General features: G+C 41.8%; 1 protein-coding gene across 8 annotated transcripts in view; it reads left to right on the plus strand.

The window, feature by feature from the left end:
* The window catches only part of LOC147025274 (adhesion G protein-coupled receptor L2-like), a 410,056-nt gene that overhangs the window by 198,091 nt on the left and 197,756 nt on the right, over positions 1-14,209 (plus strand). For all 8 annotated transcript variants that reach the window (XR_015059417.1, XR_015059418.1, XM_085886098.1 and 5 more), the window contains 2 exons: positions 870-970; positions 1,085-1,234. Coding sequence is in view for 6 of the 8 variants with exons in the window: in XM_085886098.1 (XP_085742224.1) it covers positions 870-970; positions 1,085-1,234 (251 nt within the window). In the remaining 2 variants the exon portion in view is untranslated. The remainder of the gene's footprint in view (positions 1-869; positions 971-1,084; positions 1,235-14,209) is intronic.

A 14,209-nucleotide genomic window follows, 5' to 3' on the forward strand; every position in this document is an offset into this window, starting at 1 on the left:
ACTTTGGATATCTTCTCTGAAACCGCTCAATGAAAAAAATTGAAACTTGACAGAAGTCATGAACTCCACATGGGGAATAAAGATTGGTAACAATGATGTCATCGGTGTCCTGGTGTGGCAGCCATAATTGCATGAATCAAAATCCTTATCGGAAAAATTTGAAACTTCATACATGTGATCTACTTCCAAATTTGAGGTAAGTTTTAAATGTATGACGTCATTGTGACATGTTCTGGCAGCCATATTTGATTGAAAATGAATCTTCCAAAATCTTCTTCTCCAGAGACGCTCGACAGATCGATGCGAAACTTTATATACATATATGATTGACTGTCCTTTTGGGAATATAGTTTGATCATTAAAACGTTATCAGTCACATTGTCTGACAGCCATATTGGATCAAAGCAAAGACCTCTAAAATTATTCTCTGAAAGTTCTTCACTGATCAATGCGTGCGGCTTGGGGCAAAACTGCTCGCAGTTGTACAAGTGCCCGTTGAGTTTACTCTTTTCTTCTTCCAACCTCCATTCCCTTTATCTCCATTGTTTTCCACACTCTGTTCTTTTATTGCCTTTGCCTCCTTTTCTCAATTTTAAATTTCTTGAATTACTCAGATTAAAATCAAAATTATTACTTTATCTGATATGTGAAAATCTATACGTTTTAGGCAGTAAGTCCAGCTTCGGTGAATTTGCCAGTGATGTCTGTATTGAGGCAGTGCTTGTCCTGCCTTTGGGGGTCCCTGATGAGATTCTAAGAAGCATATGACATACCTTAGATTCTCTACCTTTTCAGATTTATTAATGGTTTTTAAAAGTTGATAGAATTGTCATTGCATTGTCAATGTTGTACTTACCTTTTCCCCTCAGGGCTTGCTTCCTTCATGTGTTCCAAGTTAGGGATCTGGAGCCCTGAAGGGCCTGATCTGTCCAGATGCAAATCATCCTGGCTGGAGGATCTCCAAAATGAGGTTTGGTTTTTAGACTGTACATTGGAAGTAATGTTCATACTTTGACAGAGGATTTCGAGATGAATTGGTGTGGTTGGGAATTTTGTTGTCATTTGTTTTTTTCTGATATTTCAGTTACTGAAGAGACATCCAACAGTAGATGTCATAGCCGGGATAGAAAATGCCTTTGATCATGGTCCAAGGGTTCCAGGAGATGTGGCTGGTGTGGCCCAATTGCTAAAGACTTTGGAATCTAATCTCAGCACTGGCCTGCGAGAGCTGCAGGTATTTTACGGTGAAGCACGAGATTTTTACTCGAAAAAAATAAATGATGAATGCACAGTCGGACAGAGATCAATCACTCATTCATCAGTGGCGGACTGTAACCGCAGCAGATTGGAATTTGCATTATTATTATTATTATTATTATTATTATTATTATTATTATTATTATTAGTACATTATCCACCTATTGGTTCTGGTTTTAATGGCTCAGGATATAGCCTGTTTTGATGAAAAATTGTAAATTCAATGCAGCATCATTATGATTACCTGCTCCTTTGTGACATCATTATCTCTTTGTGCAGTCTGTTCTTAATTCCTCTCAAAATCCTGGTTTATTGATATCTTTATTTATTACTTGGTACAATCATTATTTATGTAATTCCTTCATGTCTCTGATAAACCTCGTGGTGCATCCACTTCAGCAAGTCTGACCTGACATTTCATGGTAATACTCTTCGTCTAAATTGTGTAATGTACTGTGGTCCGTTTATTCCAAGGTGCCCAAAAATGAGGATGGCAAATGGGGAGAAAAAGACAGCAAAACACATGTGATGATAATGTCACGATAGCTTATAGAATGATTGATTAGATGGGACGAGCTTCCTCCATCCGACAACAAGCTTGCGTCGTTTGCGGATGACATCCTAATTTGAGGAGTTGAGATGCCTTGTTGTAATATCATGATCGTTTGAAGAGTTTTGGTTGAAGAGGAGAGATGAGGACATGGCATTCTGTAAAATAACACTTACAAAATTTTTTAAGAATATAACTTCTGCATTATCACCAGACGCATGTCATGGATATCTCCCTTCAATCTGATATAACAAACGCCTGACAAAACATATGACAGGCAGTGTGGAGGAATGATTGATGTCACTGTATTTAGGGTTTTTTCTCCTTTTCATTCTCGGTTAATCGTCTTCTTTCGATTCTTGGTTAATATTCTTATTTTTATTAGGCTTATTATTGCTGGCAAAGAACCCATTCTTGCGGATGGGTTAATTGCCACAGAATTAATATTTTATATTGACTTGTAATCGCCCCTCCCACTCAACAAATTACATCCAGGGCTTCAGGAGTGCAATTAAATCAAACACACAAACTCAAACAGATACTACTCAAACTGCAATGGCACTCGGTAGAGCGCATTCCTCTGTCAGGCTGAATAGTTCACATTTTGTATCCCACTGATAGGTCAGATCTGAACCCGGACATTAACCTAAATCAAATCGGCTTGTTCTTGTCACCAAAACAACTCGTCCACTCAGTTTTGTCATAACTCGCCCACAACATTTTGAGATACCATGCTATACATAGTTTTTGGACCAACACTACAAGGCCAAAAGTGTACGAGGACACCCCTTCTAATTAGTGGATTCGGCTATTTCAGCCACACCCATTGCTGACAGGTGTATAAAATCAAGCACACAGCCATGCAATCGCCACAGACAAACATTGGCAGTAGAATGTGCCGTACTGAAGAGCTCAGTGACTTTCAACATGGCACCGTCACAGGATGCCACCTTTCCAACAAGTCAGTTCATCAAATTTCCACCCTGATAGAGCTGCCCCACTCAACTGTAAGTGCTGTTATTGTGAAGTGGAAAGTCGAGGAGCAACAACAGCTCAGCCATGAAGTGGGAGGCCACACAAGCTCACAGAACCGGACCGCTGAGTGCTGAAGTGCGTAGCACGGAAAACTCGTCTGTCGTTGATTGCAACACTCGCTACCGAGTTCCCAACTGACTCTGGAAGCAACGTCAGCACAAGCACTATTTGTTGAGGGCTTCATAAAACAGGTTTCCATGGCCGAGCAGCCGCACACAAGCCTAAGATCACCATGTGCAATGCCAAGCGTCGGCCGGAGTGGTGTAAAGCTCACCCCCATTGGAATCTGGAGCAGTGAAAACGCGTTCTCTGAAGTGATGAATCACGCTTCACTGTCTGGCAGTCCGACGGACTAATCTGGGTTTGGCGAATGCCGAGAGAACGCAACCTGCTCGAATGCATAGTGCCAACTCTAAAGTTTGGTGAAGGAGGAATAATGGTCTGGTGCTGTTTTTCATGGTTCGGGCTCGGCCCCTTAGTTCCAGTAAAGGGAAATCTTAACGCCACAGCATGCAATGACATTCTAGATGATTCTGTGCTTCAAACTTTGTGGCAACAGTTTGGGGAAGGCCCTTTCCTGTTTCAACATTACAATGCCCCCATGCACAAAGCGAGGTCCATACAGAAATGGTTTGTTGAGATCAGTGTGGAAGAACTTGACTGGCCTGCACACAGCCCTGACCTCAACCCCATCGAACACCTTTGGGATGAAATGGAATGCCGACTGCGAGTCAAACCTAATCACCCAACATCATTACCTGACCTTACAAATGTTCTTGTGGCTGAATAGAAGCAAATCCCCACAGAAATGTTCCAACATCGAGTGGAAAGCCTTCCCAGAAGAATGGAGGATGTTATAGCAGCAAAGGGGGGGGGGGACAACTCCATATTAATGCCCATGATTTTGGAATGAGATGTTGAACAAGCAGGTATCCACATACTTTTGGCCACATAGTGTATCTCTCAATGGTGAAGAATCACTTAAAAAAAATTAGGATCCATATTCAAATTTTCACCAAAATCTAATCAATTTGTCCTTGTGACATGCCCAACCTGTCCACCAAGTTTCAGCCAAATCCGACTCTAAATTTTTTTAATATATATCCTGCTCACAAACAGACAAACAAACACACAGGGGTGTAAACATAACATCTGTCCACATTCGGTGGTCGAGGTAATTATAGTGCAAGTACATATGCATGTGGGCATGGCACTACAAGCAGCCATTTTGGTGAGTGATGAAAAAGTAGACAAAACGTTTGAACAATTACTTTCAAAAATATTTTGAGAAAGGCTTTTGGCCTTGGATAATGGAGCTCCATGTTGAAGAGTCACTTTGGTTATGTTGCCATCTCTGAGGGGTTTTCATGGTATTGTGGCAGATGTCACAAATGCCTGCCGACACATATGAAATAAAGAGCGTGAAGAGGTTATAAAGAAGGGTTCGTGAAAGTCGGGAAGAAAGGTGGAGTGCTCTTGTGAGTCTTTTCAAATCGGTCGTATTCATGATACAAGCTGATACATGCTTACGCACGCACACGCTCTTGTGTCCAATAAACAATGTATTATTTTCAAGACGGGTCCGCCCGCAAGCACACTCACGGGAAGAACAGCAGAACCTCTTTTGGGTCTTCCAACTTGGAAATATGTCTCACATATCTCGTACAACTGTTCATTCCTAACATGATGTATCTGCTGTAACTATTGTAACTGCAAACTTACGGTTCAGCAATCACCATAAGAAAAGAATGTTTGATCAAACTGGCTGCATATTTATGGAAGGCAATTGTGAGGTACAGAAACTTCTATTTTGTGAAAAGCCTTTCATGTATATGTAAGAGAATAATCAACAGGTAGAATGTTGGAGTGTTTGATTTTTTTTTTTTTGCAGAATATAAGACTCATAGAGGAGCTTATACATGTGCATTACACGTAGCGTGAGGTCATTGGGAGAGATCATTGTACTTTTACCTCAAAAGTACAAGGAAATTAGTAGACAATTGACAAATCAAAACAGTATTGATATTTGAATCTGGTATGCGACCATCATGAGCCCTGTAGGCAGATGGGAATACCAACCAGGCCACCCTTCAGTGTGGTGAGCCAATATCAATATGAACCTGAGATCCGTGCCTTCATTTTCTGATAATCTAGTTAATCAGCCGCGGGAGACGGGATTTCGCAATCGCGCGCCCACCCGCCCGCGCGTGCGTGCGTGTGTGCGTATGTGTCCGTCCGGGCTGTAACTTTTTGCCACTTTGAGCTTTTGTCATCAATTTTTCAACAAAGCTTTATTATGAGAATATGGAGAAGTCAAATTCATAATTTGGTCAAAAGGTCAAAGGTTAACATAAAATCGTCAATTTTCATCCAATTTACCTGAAATTTTAAGAATTTGCATACTGTTGCATCACTGAATTGGTTTACCAATCAAAAGCTAGATCTAATTGTTTTCAGGTCAAAGGTCAAGGTCACAAAATCGTCAATTTCAATCTGACTTAAAATTTTAGCAGGGTTTGCACATTGGGTCAATGAAGCCTTTTGCTTTTGAGGTCAAGAGGTCAAAGTAAAGTCGCTTAAAATCGTCAATATTTTTATATTTCTACCTCCATCCACCAAGGTGGATGGAGGTTATGTGTTCATCCCTGTCTGTCTGTCTGTTTGTTGGGATTCGCTAGATATCCCTTATTGTCGGGTTTTCCGTGTGTGTGTGTGTGTGTGCGTGCGTGCGTGCGTGCGTGCGTGCGTGCGTGCATGCGTGCGTGCGCGCGCAACGCGAGACTCCACAGCACAAACCAGAAAACCGATTTCGATGAAACTTGGCGAACAGGTGCCATATGGGCTGGGAGTGTGCGCGTTTGAGTTTCGTTGCTAAGCAACCACCCGTTGCTATGCAGCGGCCAAAAAACCGCGTTTTAAGAACCCAAACGGTAACTGACGTAGCGTGGCTTCTATGATAGGTAGAGCGACCGGACCAACTCCTGCCTATTCCTTGCATCCCCATGTAGTTATCGCGACAGCATAACGTTCCTCTATCTCTCATAGTTTCCGAATGGCAGCCCTCCGAATGCGGAAAGGTGGTGAACCAGGGAATATGTTAAGTGACCTTGACCTCGGAAACCGTCGACGGCAGAACGTTCAAATTTGGTGTATGGATCGTTTAATAACTACTACAAGATTGAACCGCAGCATTTTTCCAGATTTGATCACCAATGGTGTCGGGGCTGAAATACGCAAAATTCGAAAAAAATACTTTTTCTCGACCTACGTTCAATATTTTCTATTCTTGTCCTACAGTTTTGAATGTGGAGAAACGAGACTTCGGAATTAAACACTTCGAGATACTTAGAAAATTTTACTCGAGCCGATTTTTGATTTAGGTTTTATTTTTCAAATGGTAGTCCTGTGAGGAGTGCCAGTTGGCAAAATACGCAAAAGGAAAAGTCGTGCCAGGCAGAGGAACAATTGTATGTGAACCAATACGTCTTGGCAATGAATCTTCGTCGGTGGAACGGTCAGAATGAAAAGCATCATATCCAGCGCTTTGATCCTCGCGGATCCCTCGTCGCCTACCGGCTTGTCTGTTTATTACTTGCAAAATCGAAGATTTTTCAAGTATATAGGTCAGTTTTGTAATTCTGTCTGTCTGTCTATCTGTCTGTCTGTCTGTCTGTTTGTCAATCGCCTTCAGGTCACAATTCTAAACCGATCATCATGAAACTTTACCAACTTTTGATTTTGAGGTCAAAAGTCATCTTGAGGTCAAATTTCTAAAATCATTTGTTATCCAATTAACCTGAAAATTAAGCAGCAATTGCATCGTGCATCACTGAACTTGGAAACACATATTTTTGAGGTCAAAAGGTCAAAGGTCAATTCAAGGTCAAACTTCTAAAATCATGAATTTCAATCTCAAAAAATAATCAATTTTCATCCGATTGGCCTGAGCTTTGATTAAGATTGTCAATTTAATCTCAATGAAATGGACAATTTGATGTATCCATGGAAACCTTTAGAGAGGGGGGTGGATTTTGCAAGTATCGTGCTCTGGACGACATCTTTTTCTTGTTATTTACAAAATCAAAGATTGTTCAAGTATATTGGTTCATCGATTTTGTTATTTTGTCTGTCTGTTTGTTTGTTTGTTTGTTTGTTTGTCAATCACCTGCAGGTCACATTTCTAAACCAATCATCATGAAACCTTACCAAGTTGTAGAGGTCGTCCCAACCGAGAAGGCTATTGATTTTGAGGTCAAAAGTCTTCTTGAGGTCATATTTCTAAAATCGTCATTTTTCATCCGATTGACTTGAAAGTTGAACATGATTTGCCTGTTGCATCACTGAAATGGGAAACCAACTGTTTGAGGTCAAAAGCTCAAAGGTTAACTTAAGGGCAAACATCTAAAATCATGAATTTTAATATTAAAAATCATCATTTTTCATCTGATTAACCTGGAAATTAAGCAGCAATTGCATAGTACATCAATGAATTTGGAAACCAACTATTTTTGAGGTCAAAAGGTCAAAGGTCATCTCAAGGTCAAACTTCTAAAATCAATTTCAATCTGAAAAATAATCAATTTTCATCCGATTGACCTAAGCTTTGATTAAGATTGTCAATTTTAATCTTAATTAAATGGACAATTTGATGTATCTATGGCAACCTTTGGAGAGAAGGGTGGATTTTGCAAGTATCGTACTCTGCATGACATCTTTTTCTTGGTTGTTTTTTCCATCTTTCTTTTTATTTTCCTTTGGGACTCCCACTCTTTGATGATAGGAAGAAAAGCACGGGGTAACCTTCTCGGGGCAGTTTGTGGTAGTGCGTGTCGGGTGGTGTTGAGGTGTCGTCCGCCAGACGGCGGTCACCTTGGGTTACCCTGAGGCAGTCCCTTTGGGTGGATGCCCGGAATGTCCTATCCCAAAGAGAGGATGATCACCTGTCTCTGTTATCATCTGAGCTCAAGCATTTCAACTTCGGTATTGCAGAACTCTCTGAGTTTCAGAGACCGGATGGTGGCAAGATCATGGTGGGTGGTTACACCTACTATTGGTATGGTCACTCTGATGGTTACCATTCCCAAGGAGTTGCTGTAGCTGTGTCCAATAATCTGACTCCAATGGTAATTGAGGTAATACCGGTCAACGAGCGTGTTATGAGATTAAGGATTCATCACTCCTTAGGTGTCATTTCCCTGGTCTCTGTTTATGCTCCGACTGAGGCGAGTGATCTCACCGTGAAGGATGCATTCTACGCCACGCTCGAGTCTGTGGTTGATCAGTGCCCCAGGCGAGATACACTTCTAGTCTTGGGGGATTTCAATGCATCGACTGGAACTGATAGGGATGGTTATGTGTTGTTGTGTGGGATACAACAACATGTGTTGTTCCTCATGGGTCTAGAACTGTAAATCACAAGAGCACTAAGTTCCTTGACTTTGCAAGAAGTCTTGGACTTAGGGAGGCTAGTTCAGGGTTTCAGCTCCCACAAGCTCATCGCTGGACTTGCTATTCCAACGCTGGCGATGCGGCAAAGGAGATTGACCATGTCCTCATTGACGGTCGCTGGATGATGATCCAGAACTGCAGGGTCTACCGGAGTACTCAGTTCCTCAATACCAACCACAGGCTTGTGTGGTAGTAACTCTGAAGTTGCAGCTTAAATCTGGGAGAATGGTACCATCCCAGCCTCGGCTGGATGTTGGCAAGCTCAAGGATGAGAGGGTCGCTGAGGAGTTTGCGAACAGGCTGAGTGGGGATTTTGGGGGTCTGGGTGTTTTGGGGAATCTTGAAGAGTTGTGGGAGTGCCTTCAAGATCACCATCCTTGATGTTGCTAGTGGATGTCTTGGAACTAACCGTACGGCAAAGAAGAATTTTTTCTCTCAAGGGACACTGGATACCATTGATGAGAGTCGAATGGACAGGCTTAAAGGCAGAGCTGAGCTGTTCAGGGAGTTGAGGCATAAATCTACGTGCGCTGAGAGTGGACAAGGAGGTCTATGTGTGAGGATTCTGTGAGGGGGTAAAGCATCACTTGTGGTCAGGTGATTCTTGTCCTGCTTACAGGGGAATTCACCCATTGCCTTCCTCCAAGCCCTTCCCTCGGTGTACTGCAGTTAGAGCGGAGTGTGGTGGGTCTTCACAGAGCAGTCCGAAGTGAAGGCCGGCTGGGCCGTTTACTTTGAGCGCTTGTACCAGGCTGATCCACCAACTGTTGAGTTGTCTGTCAGGCGTGTTACTCTCCCAATTACTGACCCTCCAATCAGCTATGATCCACCTTCTTTTGTGGAAACACAGGCTGTGGTGAACCGGTTAAAAATGGTTAAAGCACCTTGGATCTGTGGCATCCATGCTGAAATTCTCAAGACTGGGGGATATGCTGTACTCATGTCATTGCATGCAGTTCTGTGTTTCAATCGTGAAGTTCTGTGTTTCAATGTGTTTATATAATATAATTAATAGGCTGCCACTCAACGATTTAAATCATTACCGCACTAGAAATCGAAGTGTCAACATCACCGTCATGCCGAAGAAAAAAAATTTAAAAACCATCGAGTCTGGAACACTGATGGGTTCCTCCTGTGTGAACCCCATTTTTATATGCCAATTCCCCTAAACGCTGCCAATACGCCATTATACAGTAGCTGTAAGTTAGAAACACGTTCAGTAAGTTCTGTGGTCGTCCGGAAGACATCAAATACGTCTACATACGTCAATATGCGTTGGAGATACGTTACTCATAGGTTCAAAGCACGTTACTCATAGGTTCAAAGCACGTTGCTCATAGGTTCAAAACACGTTACTCATAGGTTCAAAGCACGTTGCTCATAGGTTAGAAATAAGTTTCGGGTATGCTTAACATTACCTCGACGTGTTTCGACTTATGAGTAACTTACAAGTAACGTGTGTCGACGTGTGTCAATGATCGCATAACGTGCCTACAACTTATGGCCAGCATATGCGGAACGTGTGAGTCATACGCTGGCATACGTCGAAAATTTTTTAGCATGCTTCAAATTTGTCGATGAGCTTGGCGTGCTACGACGTATGCCAGTGTGCTTCAGCGTGCTCTTAACGTACACAAAACTTATCCATAACGTATTCGACGTGTGCCAGCGTTTTAGACAAATTTTTCATACGTCGGCATATGCTGGCTAAATCGTCAAGGTGTGACAGGGCCTTTAAATCGTTGAGCGGCAGCCTATTAATAGGCTACACCACGTGATCGTTGGCGATACGCTGCTGCAGGCTATGCATAAGTTAGACTATCTTTGGGCATAGGTTCTGAACGCCGACAACACGCTAAACATTCGTTGGTATAATTTATCTGTAAGTTATCGAAACGTTCTGTGTACGTTACTAATACATTATGCATACGTCCAACTCGTTATGAAAACGCCCAAAACTGAAAAAAAACATCAATAGTTCAGCGTACGCCAGCGTTTTACATACATTTTGATACGTTGCCATACGCTGGCTAAAACGTCAAGGTGTGACAGGGCCCTGAACTGTTCGACACCGAAAGATTATGTATAAAAGAGTTAAAAACCAGCTATAACGAAAACTAAATGTTTTCAACAGCCATTTTATAGGAAGACTTTTGTCTCCAAATGCATTCATTCATGCAACATGTGAACACACTCTTCCATGATCCTCAAATACCAAAAGGCTTATATCCTATATCAGCTTGCCCCCAATCCTTTTTGCTTCTCCTCCAACCGAGATTTCTGTATGTAATTGTTTTTTAATAATAAAATATTGGAATAAATAAATGCATAATTAAGATAATTGCTGTTTAAATGTTGAGAAGTTTTATAATGTCAAGTAGCCTGCTGCTGAGTGTTTGTACCTTTGGCTCTGTAAGACCAATTAATTTGCAGTTAAGGAAGAGAATTCCAACATGCTTACATCAAAGATTTAGGTTCTAAAGCTTCTGAAAATTTCAATGTCATCTTTGTTGGAGGGACTGTCAGTTGTGTAAAATAGGGGGTGACCTGTACTGGGGTCCCCAACGTTTGGTTGTGGTTTTAAACTGACTGATTTTAAACTCAGCATTATTATTGCTTGTTTTTGGAGTAATTATATAAGAATGTACTACTTAATGACTGTATCCATGTAACAGCTACAAGTAAATAAAAAACAATAAAATAGTCATTGAGGAGTGTATTAGGAAGAGAGCCAAAGGCTGGACCAGAGGGCATGCAGACAAAATGCTCATGAAATAACTGAGTAACCTGAAGCCACTGATGTGGCTGATTTGGTGCAAAATAGTACTGTTCATCATTGCACTCACAACATTTCAGAAATGTTTATTCATGAGCGTTTTGAAACGGGAATGAAGCCAGCATCATAACGGAAGAGCCTTGAAATGTGACAGATGAAAGTGCCGATGACCATGTATTGGGATGGCATGGGTGGGTGTGCCACCACCAGGGATGCACTGGAGAAGCTCTGACAAGATGAAAGGCTAAATTTGGTGATGCCAGGGTGAGAGTTGAAAGACGACGACAGTAGAGGCCATATAACTGCAGAGTGCAAGAGAGACAAATTGGTCACGACCCTGGCGTTTGATTGCGGGCACATGATTGACAAGGCGCAAGAGGAAACTCAAATCTATGCGGAACTCGCCATGGTAACACCACCAAGTGTTGACCTTTGTGCTACAGGACTGAGCACAAGTTTCACAGAGCATGCGCCAGTGAGGGGTGAGCCAAGGCGACCACTGTGTGTGCCGCACCACTCAGTTCTGGCCTGCATGTGCCGTCACACTGAGTGCAAGTGGCAGAGAGGAAATGCCATCAAGAAAGAGATTACAACCCATGCTTTTTTAGCACAATGTCGCCAGACGGCCTGGTTAAGGAGACACCGAGAATGCCCATCCAGTCCAGCCCATGGAACCAGAGAGTTGGGATAGTGTAGTGCATCATGACAGTCCTGCGGCAACTGGCATTTCGAATGAAAGTCCAACCTGTTCTTTTCTACGGCAATAATGGAGGTGATCACAAGCAGCATGGTTTTGAAATGGTTTTGAAAAGCAGCATTGAACAATGCTCAGAAATTATTTTACTGACACCTCAATCGGGAATGAGAGTAGAGGCAAGAAAAATGTTGAAATGGAGGCAGTCTTCTTCTTTTACGTCTACTTCTATGTCTTCCTCCTCTTCTCCAAAGGGACAAATTATTCGCACCTTCATGTGGGGTCAGCTGGGGACAACGGTTCTGGCCCAATGCCTTTCTGGAATGAAATGGCCAGGCCTGGCATTAAATTGGCAGGAATTTGTTATTTGCTCACGGTGCTGGCAGTAACTTGTCTTCTCTGTGAAATACACTATGGGATGTTTAACGTCCACCAACTAATGCTGGCAGGTGGCTCCTTCAGCTTAACCTCGTTCCGATGGACGGACAGCACATGCATTGATGCCTCGCCCTGCATGCAAAATTTCAGGCCGACCATTTATGGCTATGTCGGGATTTGAACCCAGACTAGACAGCTCGAAGGCCACCAATACACATACTTCGAAGCCATCCTGACAGTCCAGCAGTAGTTATCATTTTTTTATTCCAAAAATCTGCCATTGTAATTAGTCTGCGACAGCTTGTACTAGCTGCTATTCCTCTAATAGGTATAGTCTGTCCAATGCATCAGTGATAGATACAATTTGTTATCTCTTAATACAGATTAACGTGGGCAGTGAAAGGTAATTCTCATCAAACAAGTCGCTCTGTTTCAGCGCTTTTCAGCAGCGAAAAGGTATTCATGTTTATGTTTCTCTGAGTATATTAGTTGCACTGCAGTCTTTAATGAAGTTGTTCATTTCCCGGTGACTGTATTAAAGCCAGGTATCCCTTTATGTGTGAGAGTTCAATTTCCGTCCATCACTTTCCCTTTCCCATACTGGTCACTGGAGACGGATTCTGATCACAGAGCAACATCTGAATTTTAAAATTTTAACCTGTTATTATCTGCTGTATGTTTATTGCTGCAGCTTCTCTTATCGATGTTTCTTTTCCGGTGCAAGCTTGAGTATACACCTATCTTCTTCATTGTCCCAGCCAGCCACTCCTTGTTATAATTACCCTCGCCGAAGGAGAGAGTGTTGCATTTGGATCCATTTGTTTCTTGCAAAATCGAAGATTTTTTCAAGTACATGTAATATTGATCGGTCAGTCGATTTTGTTATTCTCTCTGTGTCTGTCTGTCTGTCTGTCTGTCTGTCTGTCTGTCTGTCTGTCTGTTTGTCTGTCTGTTTATTGCCTACAGGTCACAATTCTAAACCGATCCTTATGAAACTTTACCAAGTTGTGTAGGTAGTTTCAGCTGAGAAGCCTATTGATTTTGAGGTCAAAGGTCATCTTGAGGTCGAATTTCTGAAATCGTCATTTTTCATCCGATTGACTTGAAATTTGAACAAGATTTGCACGTTGCATCACTGGATTGGAAAACCAACTATTTTTGAGGTCAAAAGGTCAAAGATCAACTCAAGGTCAAACTTCAAAAATCTTCAATTTCAGTCTAAAAAAAATATCAATTTTCATCTGATTGACCTCAAATTTGAAGAGGAGTTTCACATTTGATCTTTTACTTCAACCACCAATTATTGTTGAGGTCTAATTTGTTTTATGGATTTTGCAAGTATCATGCTCTGCATGCCGTCTTTTTCTTGTTTGTTTGTTTATCTGTTTGTCTGTCTGTCTGTTTGTTTGTTTGTTTGTCCGCACAGAACTTTAGTGTTTTTCTCTGCAACCGCTTGTTGGATTGAGACAAATTTTTCACCACAGGAGCGACTACTCATGTGGAATGTTGAAATGATAATTATGACGTCATAGGTCACGTGGTGTGGCAGCCATATTGGAAAAACGGAAAAACTTTGGACCTCTGTATCACTGAAACCGCAACAAGGAAAAAATTGAAACTTGGCACACGGCAAGTGTTTTTTTGCTTGGCACACTCCTCATGGGGAGTGAGTGTGATTTTTTTTAATGATGTCTTTGGTACGTTCTTTATGACGTCATAAATGCATATGTAGAAAGCTACATCTGATCAGTATGAAAATTTTTGAGGGTCATCTCGGGATAAAATGGTCCATAATTTTTTTTGATGACGTCATCGGTCATGTGGTTCGGCAGCCACATTGTTTTTGGGTTTTCTTAACCTTCAAAAATCTCTGAAATGGCTGACCAGATTGAATCGAAACTTTATACGTATGACCACCTACCCATGAGAAACAAAAGGTTCACACATACGATGTCATATGTTACATGGTTTGGCAGCCACATTGGATTTACCCGAAAACCTATCAATATCTTCTTCTCCAGAATGGCTGGACAGATCGAGGGGAAACTTCACACAAATGTTCCCCAAGCCT

The sequence above is a fragment of the Eptatretus burgeri genome, chromosome 6, assembly GCF_056783735.1.
Source record: "Eptatretus burgeri isolate ZD-2024b chromosome 6, Ebu_testis_v1, whole genome shotgun sequence".
Lineage (NCBI taxonomy): Eukaryota > Metazoa > Chordata > Myxini > Myxiniformes > Myxinidae > Eptatretus > Eptatretus burgeri.